Source organism: Salvelinus namaycush, chromosome 35 (genome assembly GCF_016432855.1).
Source record: "Salvelinus namaycush isolate Seneca chromosome 35, SaNama_1.0, whole genome shotgun sequence".
NCBI lineage: Eukaryota > Metazoa > Chordata > Actinopteri > Salmoniformes > Salmonidae > Salvelinus > Salvelinus namaycush.
Window position 1 is genome coordinate 16,381,295 of NC_052341.1, and position 12,849 is coordinate 16,394,143.

At 41.6% G+C, this 12,849-nt stretch overlaps 1 protein-coding gene across 1 annotated transcript; it reads left to right on the forward strand.

Moving 5' to 3' along the window:
- The first annotated feature begins 465 nt into the window (after nt 1-465).
- On the forward strand, nt 466-5,031 carry dld (deltaD). The gene is made up of 11 exons (XM_038974632.1): nt 466-519; nt 640-930; nt 1,369-1,429; nt 1,535-1,792; nt 2,532-2,592; nt 2,706-2,836; nt 3,112-3,281; nt 3,487-3,703; nt 3,822-4,653; nt 4,772-4,898; nt 5,026-5,031. The coding sequence occupies exons 1-11, from the start codon at nt 466-468 to the stop codon at nt 5,029-5,031; spliced, it is 2,208 nt and encodes a 735-aa protein (XP_038830560.1).
- The last annotated feature ends 7,818 nt before the right edge of the window (nt 5,032-12,849 follow it).

The following is a 12,849-nucleotide window of genomic DNA, read 5'->3' on the forward strand; positions in this document are numbered from 1 at the left end:
GAGAATAACTGAGAAAGCCTTGGGGAAGTGTTTTGGATCAGTACAACTTTTTCTCATTATCAATCAAGGGGAAATAAATAAAACACAAGCAACCCTAAAACTGAGTTGTCTCCTTTGCACCCTCAAATCAGAAGTTGTATTGAACTGCATTATCTCATAACTGGATTGGAATTAACGCCTTGGCACGGAATTTCGAGTTCATTCCCACATTTTTCGTCGGGATTTTTTCGTCACCAGCACCACTGTTGAGGATTACATTGTACTGTAAACTTTGTTCATGAAGATACACTGAGAAGCATCGAGATAAACTCCAGTTCCATTCAAAACGTCTGAAGACCGTACTCATTTTTTAATTGGGAATTTTGATAACGGAAAATAACTTTCTCGATGATTTTCTGAGCTGGGTCATACATAAATTGCCCTGGCTCGTGGACATTTAACTATTTATTGAATATTCTCACCACAATGGGACGCCAGTCGCTCGCGATAGCTGTCATCCTTTGTGTCTTGATATGCCAGGTATTGCGAATTTGACTCTCCCTTGAATTGATTTGTAATTTAAGTGTAGGCATATTCATTAGTCATGTGTACATATAGAAAACATATTACAACCTTAATGTTTTTATTGTGTTTTTACAGGGTCTTGGTTCAGGCGTTTTCGAGTTGAAGTTACAAGAGTTTCTCAACAAGAAAGGAGTGACAGGCAATACAAACTGCTGCAAAGGAGCCTCTGGGATTCAGCAGTGTGAATGCAAAACGTTTTTTAGAATCTGCTTGAAGCATTATCAAGTTAACGTAACACCGGAACCCCCTTGTACCTATGGCGGTGCGGTGACTCCTGTCCTCGGATCAAACTCCTTCCAAGTGCCTGAAACAACTGCAGAAGCATTCGCCAATCCTATTCCATTTTCTTTTGGATTCACGTGGCCGGTGAGTGTTTCTGCGCATTTTTGTAAAATTATACAATGTCGGCTTTGTCAGCATGCTCAGGGCTCACCACTTATGGGGCATTGACAATGTCAGTAACGGTCGTGAAATGTAGCCTATATTAGGACAGGAGGGGGACTTGGGCACGTTTAACAAATGCTATCAGGGTGGGAAACTTCACATCCTCATAGATGGCATATAATTGGCAGCTCTGCGTGAAATTCCGAAACGTTTCATTTTACAGCTATGAGTAAGTGTGAACGTGGTTGAATTAAGTGTGAAGCCTAAAGGTGGCACACCTCTATTATTAGGCCTAACAGACGCCATCCTTCACATGTGAAATAGCCTGATGTTTATGGACAGTGGTGCCTCAGCATCTTATAACCCTTTGGCACAGTTGTTCATTATTATATTTTTTCCCCTTCTTTTTTTTCTCAACAGGGGACATTCTCTCTGATCATTGAGGCCCTACACACAGATTCCGATGATGATCTTTCAACAGGTACATTCCATAGAGTGCAACAGGTCACCAAACAAATGTACATCGTCATTAATTGTAAATATGTATAGGGATATATGTACTAATTCCTGTATTCACCATTTTCAGATAACCCTGAACGTCTGATCAGTCGCTTCACCACTCAGAGGCATCTGACAGTGGGAGATGAGTGGTCCTCTGATTTACAGACTGGTGGAAGAACAGAGCTGAAGTACTCCTACCGATTTGTTTGTGATGAGCATTACTACGGGGAGGGCTGTTCTGTTTTCTGCCGTCCACGAGATGATGCCTTCGGTCACTTCACCTGTGGGGACCGTGGTGAGATCATCTGCAACTCAGGATGGAAGGGAACCTACTGCACAGAACGTAAGTAGACTGCATCCTCCTTACTTTTCCTTTCCCATACTTAGCCTACTTTAACATTTGTTGATCCGTTTTTCTTTTTCTTTGACAAAAGTATTCTTAATGTGGTTAATTTGCAGTCTTTAGTCAGAATAAATTATGTGTTATTACCAAATAGTTTCACTTATCAAACATTTGGGTTGCAACAGGTGTCTATGCTACTGTTTAGGCGAATTTAAATGAGAGAAGTTTGCCGAATAATCACACGCGTGCCATAGATTAAATGTAATGCCTGATTGGCTACTTGGCAGTGCGCTTGGCGTTGATTGGCTTAGTGCGGTGAGGCATTGTTGGAAGCGGGCAGCTGCTGAGTGAGAGTAGACAATGGAGCAGCTGTCCTGCACTGGCACCATGTACACCAGCTGTCCACTCTTATCTGCACAGACTCGGGGACATTAAGGGGAGGGGCTGTATGAGCAGAAAGGAAAAAAAGGGACTTCTGACCCATAGTTAGGAGAAAAAGAAGCCTTTGTGTGTGAATCTTTTGTGTGGGAGCAACTGTGTTAAGCAGAATGTTGGTCCCCCTGGTGACAAGGGGAGCGTATTTTCTAGGTAATGGCTAATGGGGCCACCAGCCCACTGAAATGAATTAGCCAGTGTTTACTGAAAAGGGCCCATCTGAAAAGAAGCTATGCTGGTATAAACACATGTTCCAATGAGTTAGATTCCCATGATTCACGTGTGATGGTTTCTTTCATTACAGCGATCTGTCTTCCTGGTTGTGGTGAGGAGCACGGGTTCTGTGACAAGCCTGGTGAATGCAAGTAAGTCCCAATGACCTGTCCAGCTCTGTGTTAAACACCAGTCAACAGGATCACAGTTTGGTATAGTTTCATATATGCCAGTATCTAACCATTTGCATTGTGTGTGGTTACAGGTGTAGAGTTGGCTTCAGTGGGCGTTACTGTGATGATTGCATCCGCTACCCAGGATGTCTTCACGGCACCTGCCAGCAGCCATGGCAGTGTAACTGCCTGGAGGGATGGGGTGGCCTCTTCTGCAACCAAGGTGAGTTCTGTTTATCTCCCATATGCAACTAACTAGTGCTCTTCTGTCATTATCCACCATATTCAGACTCTACTGGTTTTGAGACGACATGCAGTATCTGTTCTTTAAGGCACTATACCAATCAGGTTCAGAGAATAGGACACTGCAATCCGAACTTGGTGAAAACATTGGTGGGGTGTGCTTTCTTCGCCTCAAAATAAGTCATAGAACATCCTGGATATCACTGTACATTAACTCTCAGAAGACTAAGCCACATGTGCCATTGTCTGTTTCAGATCTCAACTACTGCACACACCACAAGCCCTGCATGAATGGAGCCACTTGTACCAATACTGGCCAGGGTAGCTACACCTGCTCCTGTAAACCCGGCTTCTCTGGGGCCAGCTGTGGGATTGAGGTCAACAAATGTTCCGACAACCCCTGCCGGAATGGGGGAAGCTGCACTGTAAGTAGTTTGGCTGAGCTGCCACTCATTAGTTACATTAGAAAGCATTTCTCAGTGATGTAATGTCACATAGTGTGTGGTTCTTCTATGCTAGAGCTGGCAAGCATTCCTTCTGGTGAATGTAGCATGTTGATAACAAGTTAATAACAAGTCGTTAGGGAGTTGTAACTTTTGCTAAGCAAGTGCTTTGTCTTTCCTCTGACAGGATCAAGAAAACACATACAAATGTACCTGCCCCCCTGGCTTCTATGGCAATAACTGTGAGCTCAGTGCCATGACCTGTGCCGATGGGCCTTGCTTTAATGGCGGACGCTGTGCTGACAACCCAGAGGGAGGATACTATTGCCAGTGTCCTCTTGGTTATGCCGGATTCAACTGTGAGAAGAAGATCGACCACTGCACCTCCAACCCATGCTCCAACGGTAAGCTGAAACAAAGTTCTCCAGTTCTGTGTTTACCAGTTGAATCTTTCTACTGTAAGTATGAGGACATGAATGAATACTGGAACAGACAGTTAACATGTCTTTCTAATGTCTCCAGGTGCTCAGTGTATGGACCTTGTGAACTCCTACATGTGCCAGTGCCCTGAGGGCTTCTCCGGAGCCAACTGTGAGGACAACATTGATGAGTGTGCCAACTACCCCTGCCAGAATGGTGGCACATGCTCGGATGGCATGAGCGATTACACCTGCACCTGCCCACCTGGATACACCGGCAAGAACTGCAGCTTGCCCATCAGCAAATGTGAGCACAATCCCTGCCACAACGGAGCCACCTGCCATGAGAGGAAGAACCGCTACGTGTGCGCCTGTGTGCCAGGCTACGGCGGCCATAACTGCCAGTTCCTCCTGCCAGCGCACCCCCAGGGACAGCCCGGGTTAGAGGGAGCTGATAAGAGATACTCTGATGACCAGGACCAAGGCACATTCCCCTGGACCGCGGTGTGTGCTGGGATTATCCTGGCCCTGCTGCTGCTGGTGGCCTGTGCCATGCTGGTAGTTTACATACGGGTCAAGGTGCAGCAGAGGAGTCAGCAGGGAGACAACCACAGTGAGAGTGAGACCATGAACAACCTGGCCAACAACTGTCAACGACCTGACAAGGACCTATCTGTCAGCGTGATCGGCACGACGGGGGTCAAGAACACCAATAAGAAAGTGGACTTTCACTCGGACAATGCTGGAGGAGAGCAGAATGGCTACAAGTCCCGATACTCGTCAACGGATTATAATCTGGTGCATGAGTTGAAGCCAGAAGATGTGTCGAAAGAGGACCAAGAAAAGAGCGTGGCAAAGTGTTCCGAATCAAATTGTTCCGAATCTCTGTGTTCGGACAGTGATTTCGAAGATAAACACAGAAAAAGTTTAAAGAGGTGAATATCTTCACATTTGGATATAAATTATGTGCTACATATGGGAGTAGTCATGCTTGTGTCTGAAGAGTCTTGGTGAATGTTGATGTTAATGTATTTATTTTTCTTGTGTTCTCAGTGACGCCTCAGAAAATAAACGTCCAGAGGAGTCGACGTGCAACGAAGCATCGATGTGCAATGACACAAAGTACCAGTCAGTCTACGTCATATCAGACGAGAAAGATGAATGTATCATTGCGACTGAGGTGAGTTGAGTTGGCTCTTTTTCACCACTGCTAATATCTCTTTTCAGTTTGCATATTTCGTTTTCACTGGTCCGCGAAAAGCTCAACACTCTGAAACTAAAGCATCTTTGCCTCTTGTCTTCCCCAGGTGTAACACCACAGCTGAGGTGTAGCTCGTCTTCTCTACAGGAGGTTTTACTCCGGTGAATGCTGCTCAAACCCAGGGGGAAGGTTTCCCTTCGTGTGACTGCTGCTGTGAGACTAAGACATTGAAAGTGATATTCAGAATGAGCTGGTTCTCGACTGAAGTAAGCACAGTGACTGCAGATAAAAAGGATGTTGGACCACACTGGCCCGCGCTCTCACAAGTTATGTTTCCCAGGAACGTGCGTAATATGGACTTGTTGCACTGCTTGTGAGGACAGTTTTTACCTCATTGCACTATGGAGGGTTGCTTTTTAATATGTATTTAAACATACACATTTGAGTTAATTACTGTGTATAATGAGTATGCACTGACTGCAGTGTATATTTGTAAATCCTTTGAGCCAGTCTTCTGAATTGGTTTAGAGAGGGGAAAACACTACCTTCAAATTTGTTAAAATACTGTTGCTTTTTTCTCAAAGATGTATTCTTTTAATTTAATTACATTATGTGTTCCATTTGTTTGTGGTTTTTGTAGAGTACATTTTGATATAATTTAAGTTCATTTTGTTTGTTTTGCAAATATGTATAATGTATATAAGGCACTTCAGGTCAATGTGACTTTGTTTTCCAACATAAATGTATTTAAGAAGCATTGTACAGAAGCTATTGGAATTGTTTTATCACTGTTGCCCATGAAGGAAATCAACAAAATATTTTTCCAAAATAAATAATGTATGAAATAATTAACATAACGTAGAAGTGTCTTTGTGATATCCACATACACCATAACATGTCACCCAAAACATCCAACATTGAATACTAGAGTTACTTCTCTTGCGTTTTCTCTTTGACATACAGTACATGCACACAATGTTTGACCTCAAGTTCTCTAAGTAGTCTCACTGCAAACTTTGTGAGTATTCTTGGCCTGATGCAACATGCAACTGTCTCCCTGTGGTACCTCACTAAGTGAGACAAAGACACACCCGGTAATCACAAATTACTACCCTCATCTTGATGGCAATTTATTTTTAGGAAGAAAGAACCCTCTGTCAAAAAAAGAAACCACCCCTGGAAAATGTGCTGGTCAGAGTTTTCCATCTTAGTTTAAACCTTATCTCAATGTCATTTAGTAAAGCTGTTAGTGGTAGTGTACAAGTAACTTGCCCTTTGTACTCGTCAAATACTTATTTGGTCCATACTCAAGGAGAAACCAAACTAGCATGACAAATGGTTACAAATATACACTTTTGGGAAAAAAGGTGCCATCTAGAACCTAAAAGGGTTCTTCGGCTGTATCCAAAGGAGAACCCTTGGAAGAACCCTTTTTGGTTCCAGGTAAAACACTTTTGGCTTCCATGTAGAACCCTTTCCACAGAGGGTTTTACATGGAACTCAAAAGGGTTCTACCGGAACCAAAAAGGGTTCTACATGGAACCAAAAAGAGTTAACCTATGGGGACAGTCGAACAGCCCTTTCGGATATGAAAGCAGGAAGAAAATACATCATTACTATATGCACAGTATGTAAGTCTTTCTTTACTCATTCATAATCAGTCTTTGAAGCACTGAGTGAGCAGTGGACAGCTGAAAACTAGACTGAATAACACATTGACTTGCAGCTGTCCAGATGGTGACTAGAGAGACACACCATTCCAGAATTGGGGAGTATGAGGCAGATACAGTATACTGTACCAGTGTATAAGCACAAGAGAGCCAAACAATAATATTGACTATAGAATGCTGATCCAGAGTTATGTTTATGTTCAATCCTTTTTCTATTTGATAAATAGCATCCATCTGTTAACATGCTACAGTAAGATACCTAAGAAATGTATCAGTTAACTGACACTCTAAAGGTTCACTCTAAAGTGAAAAATGAGCTCCTCTAGTTCGCCATCTGAACAAAGATCTGACTGCAGCAGCATATAGATTTTATATTCTGACCAGAATGTGTAGTTGAATGTGTACTGTCAGGTTACTCACTGAAATGATAAACAAGCTCTTGAATCAAACAGCTGTGAGAGTGTTGGCGTTTTTTACTAGCAACTTCAATCAGGGACGAGGAAAGTCAACCTCATGTTCTGACCATTTTAATGATGTGGTACAGCAAATGTTTATCAACCAGACCTGCTTTATAAACCTGCTATTTTAATCAAAGTATTTCCCCAGGTTATTGGTAACGTATGACAAGCAATCTTTTTGAGAACTCACTTTGTAGTTCATTTTGATTCTTTATTTATTGCGAAAGGGATGCTGCTGTCTTGAATAGGGTTCAAACGAGGGAAGGTCAATAGCAGCATTGACCCTCTTTGGCATTACAATTCTAACAACAATAATGAAAGTGTAAATATTATTCTCTTCCCTGGAATATGCTTTCAAATACAAAGCAGAGTGTGTCTCTAAATACATATCTATTTTGTGCTTTATAAATGTAATAGAAAGTCTTCTTAGCCTTGGTTAAAACGTTACAGACCACTTCCATGTGCCCATTTTGTTTGCAAATGAAATTATTTCAACTTTGTTTTAAAGCCAGCCAGAGAGGAGCGGTGAGAGAGTTTGCCCTGTGAATGCAGGGAGAATATAGTGGCTCCGATAGGGACCAGTGAAAAGTATTTGCTAGTATTACACAACTATTGGACAGTTGTTTCCACATACCATGCTAAGCTTTTAACTTAACTTTTTTCAGTCGCACAAAGGCTTTTCGCTGAGTTGGAAAATATCAGGAGACAGGCCTAAAGCAGCCCCTTTGTTTCTTCATTCAGTGTAGTCCTGGTCCACGGCTCTGCGTCCAATGGGGAATATCTTCTTTTTAATCTTTTTTTTCTTTTCAGTTTTGTGTCTATAATCAAACAAAGGTCACCGATTAATGCCAATATGCCAGAGTGTTTAGAATGCAGAACTTTGAAGGTCTTTGATCAGCATGAAATAAAGGATTGTTAAAAAGGAAAGAAGGATTTTGAAAGTATGATTTACTTTAAGTTATGTTTGGACTTACACTAAACTAACTGTTTTTTAAAACTAACTGTTTTTTACAAAAGATTCATTCTCTTACTAAATGTTTACTTTTGTTTCCTACATTTTAAACTGTGTACCCTACATCTGATTCATTCTAACAGCCTGTATAAACGTATAAACGCTATAAATCCGTGTGGAATGCATTACACACAGAAAATCTATTACATTATAATCATAATCATAATGTTTCTTTTAACAAAACTATACCTATACATGCTTATAAATGTATTTGTAATGCAATACACACAATATAATGGATGTGTACGTGTGTGTACTTCTTGCGTACTTGTTCATGTTTAGGCAGGATTCTACCTTGAACACAATTCATTCACACACAAAGCTCAATCCTCTTCCCATTCCATAGCAATGATCAGAGCATTGGTTTTGATGGAATCACGCAGGGCAACTGTCTGCTTTTCAGCTATTAGTGCTGGATTCATCCTTAGGATTTGCGGCTTCTATTCATCCACTGGGGGTGGGGGGGAGCGGGTTGATCCAACTATATGTTTGGAATCTGGTGGGATGCCAAATGTTTGTGTGGGCATTCTTTTCTTTTGAAAAGATGCACATAAGCTCTAGCTCCTAAACATCTTCCCACCGCCCAACAGGACTGAGATCCCCCTGAGAACACTGAAGTTTCAACGGTTCCTGAACGTTTTGGCGCCATTCTTCAGATACATTCTTCAGATTTACATGAATGATATTTGAAGTAGATGTCTTTTGTCAATGGTGTTGATTGGATGTGACACTATCAAGTAATCAACTCACACAATATAGCCGCAGGATCTTTTTCAGAACTTTCTGTCACTGTGTAATGTATTGTACATCCAAGAGATGCCCAATGGTGGTGTTGCAACATTTAAACTTTTACTTAAATGTACCCAATTGTTTCAGGCTACGGCTAACAAGCTGGCTTTGTTATCTGTAGGTTATTTCTTAAATCCACACTGGGACCTCTGTGAAGGCAGAATTAGTTTGGGCCTAATCTATATTACCATGACAAGAGAGCAGTTAGTGTTCTGGTTAGTACAGTCAATGACTTGTTTAAGTGTTACTTTCCCATGATCTTATTAATCTGGTCACAGATATCCCCCTTTTTCTTCATCCGTATTTCTTTTTATTCTTTTTCAAGTAAAAAGGAGAGATGCTGGTGTTGTGGACCCCCTTTGGACAAGTCTCTATGCGCACTCTTACTTCTGCATGGATTAGTCAATATAAAGCTGTTTTCTGCTGCCAAGCCCCTCAATGGCAAGTACAATTTTGACAGATTGTGGAGAGAGGGGAACATGGGTAGAAGAAAGGGGATCCTGGTCCGACAATGAGCCATCCTTTGTTCCTGTATAGTGGTCACCTGTCACTCCCCACAATGTGGAGCCACCCCCCTTTAGAACTACTGCAACCTGGAGCCTCAGATCTCATTCGACGAGCTACGGATAGGATTTAGGGTTGTGCCAGGGAAGTCTTGGGAAACAAAACTGTTTCATGCAGGACAATGGAAAGGACACAAAGGAAAGCGGTGGGTGTAAAAGCTAGTTTGTCATCACACAAATCCCCACAAAGGGGAATACTGTTTACACAACACTCTCGACCAGTCCCCACACCGCACACTTTAAACAGCCCACTCCATGCTCCATTCACTATAGACCGGGGACTAAACTGAAGACATTTGTAGATAAAGTTACTATGCAAAATTAAGAAGCTATTATGCAAAGGAATGAAGAGGACCACTGTTTGAAGTGAGGACGTAGTTGATAATGGACCGGCTGATATGTCCTCCTAATCACAGTAATACAAATGTTTAATGTAAATGTAGCTAAATGGATCAATTTGACAAAATAAACCCAAAGCTAGTGAATTAGATCAAATAAATAAAGGCACAAATAGAGAAGGAATTCTTGCCTCAGCCTAACAAATGTGGTAAACTCAAAATATTTACAACCTGGTCTGATCATCTTTCCATTGGCATGAACCAACATTGATGACCATTCAAGACAGGAGAGGCATGCCTCCATTCCATTAGTGCTACATAGGTGGAGTAAAGTAAAATTCCACATGTAGCATAATGCCCATACCCACTCTGGCCCTTTGGTGCCATAGTGGGTATGGTCATTATGGGACAGAGCTTTCTAATGATCATTAAGGGACAGAGCTTTCCACCCTCTGATACAAAACTCAGTGATCCAGCGAGCATAACAATCTCTCTTTGTTTTCTCTACGCATGTTGTAGCTGACACTTTTACTGTCCGGGGACGGCCAGCACCCTTTCGGAGATTGTTGGTCCTCCTGAAAGCCTCTGCAGGAATCCAAGGGTTCCACATCCCCTTAGTCATGGAAAACAGACAAGAAGTCAGGCCTAGCTCCTCATCTGTCCAAACAGAGATTGTGTCAACATGTCAGGCAAATATGGCCGAGTAATTCGGGCAAAGGTAGTAAACAAGCTTGAGAGTGGAGGTAGACATTTATTGAGAAGAGCTTATTAAAATCATTTAATTTGATTGAACATGTTTGAGAATCAACGTGAACTTTGGATGAACTGTGAAATGCCAGCATCTTGGTATGCCTGAAAATCCAGCCAACATCAATACATAAAATTGTCCTGAATGCACTGAGTACTGAGTTTATATTTTCTGAGTGCAAGATGGACGCATGCACAAAAAATGCAAACAAGCGACTTACATCAATTACTTTATTGATAATCAACAGACCAGCAGTTGACATTATTTACATGTACAGTTGAAGTCAGAAGTTTACATACACATAGGTTGGAGTCATTAAAACTCGTTTTTCAACCACTCCACAAATTTCTTGTTAACAAACTATAGTTTGGCAAGTCAGTTAGGACATGTACTTTGTGCATGACACAAGTAATTTTTCCTTCTAGGCAGAGTTGCAAAGAAAAAGCCTTATTTCAGACTGGCCAATAAAAAAAAACAATTAAGATGGGCAAAAGAACACAGACACTGGACAGAGGAACTCTGCCTAGAAGGCCAGCATCCCGGAGTTGCCTCTTCACTGTTGACGTTGAGACTGGTGTTTTGCGGGTACTATTTAATGAAGCTGCCAGTTGAGGACTTGTGAGGCATCTGTTTCTCAAACTAGACACTCTAATGAACTTGTTCTCTTGCTCAGTTGTGCACCAGGTCTGCCCACTCCTCTTTCTATTCTGGTTAGAGCCAGTTTGCGCTTTTCTGTGAAGGGAGTAGTACACAGCTTTGTACGAGATCTTCAGTTTCTTGGCAATTTCTCGCATGGAATAGTCTTAACTTCTCAGAACAAGAATAGACTGATGAGTTTCAGAATGAAGGTCTTTGTTTCTTGACATTTTGAGCCTGTAATCGAACCCACAAATGCTGATGCTCCAGATACTCAACTAGTCTAAATAAGGCCAGTTTTATTTCTTCTTTAATCAGAACAACAGTTTTCAGCTGTGCTAACATAATTGCGAAAGGGTTTTCTAATAATTAATTCGCGTTTTAAAATGATAAACTTGGATTAGCTAACACAACGTGCCATTGGAACACAGGAGTGATGGTTGCTGATAATTGGCCTCTGTACGCCTATGTAGATATTCCATAAAAAATTAGCCATTTCCAGCTACAATAATCATTTACAATGTTAACAATGTCTACACTGTATTTCTGATAAATTTGATGTTATTTTAATGGACAATAAATGTGCTTTTATTTAACAAACAAGGAAATTTCTCAATGACCCCAAACTTTTGAACGGTAGTGTACGTCAGAAACTGTAAGACAGTATAATTATGAATATTTTCTGTGGTCACAAACACATTTGTTTTATAACGCACAGCTTGTCTGAAGAGCAAACACTCGCTTAGGTGCCAAATGTTATTCTTAAGTGTGGCAAAAGCAAGCCTCTTTTGTGGTGTGGCAATATCATGCAAGTCTTTTATGTTGTCTGCAGCTTAGCAGGCTGCGAGTGAAACAGACCAATGGCAGTCATCCTGAGGAGGAGGACAGTGAGCAAAGTTTATCATTAACATCTGCTGTGTCTTCCCCACCAACCCCATGGTGGGCTATTATGTTGTGACACTGTGGACATTGTCAGGAGTTAAAAGTCGGTCCCCAGGGACCAAGCTTCTTTGAATCCCTTGTGCTCCCAGAAGGGGCTCTTGGAAATCGTACCAGCTGACAGATACACCCCAGGAGACAGGGAATCCACCAACTCAAACCCCAAACCCAGCTTTTACAAATCTTTTAACTGACCACATTGGACAGATAGTTAGTTCTAAGTTATCAAAGCAAGCGTGGGTGAAAAAGACAAATTTTTATAGGTTCACTTTATTTTCTTTAACATCTTTCTGTGCTCATTAACTTTCCAGTTCAGTATAAATTTCAGCAGTTCCTCCTTGATTACCGATGTCATTAAGCTCATCTTTTCAAAAGTGTATTTTTTTTCATGCCCTCATAGTAAAAGTGACGATCACTGCGCAGAGGCAATGACAACAGGTTTTTAATCATGGCAATAACTTCCTTTGCACGATTCGTGGGAACCGCCTGCGGCAGACAATGATTGAATTCACAATGGTGCATACAAAGGCCACCTTTGGGAGAAACCATATCCAACAGCATGCTGGGAAAGGGGAGCAATGGCAGCAGATGTTGTCAGAACTATAAGCAACAGATGCCTCCTTGCAAGTATTCAGCCCTGCGCACAAGCCAAGCCGAAGAGCTCAAGAATGGGAGTGCAAACAAATAATAGTGGATGTCTCTGTTTTGGTGGAGAGTAGGAGAATGTGCTGAGATCAAGATACGATTGATTTGTGATTATTTAAATTTTATTCAACG

Excerpts from the sequence above, each read along its gene's own strand:
- dld (XM_038974632.1), top strand. The coding sequence starts at position 466 with ATGGGACGCCAGTCGCTCGCGATAGCTGTCATCCTTTGTGTCTTGATA. Across the intron at positions 931-1,368 it reads CTTTTGGATTCACGTGGCCG|GGGACATTCTCTCTGATCAT; the intron begins GTGAGTGTTTCT and ends TTTTCTCAACAG. Across the intron at positions 4,654-4,771 it reads CACAGAAAAAGTTTAAAGAG|TGACGCCTCAGAAAATAAAC; the intron begins GTGAATATCTTC and ends TTGTGTTCTCAG.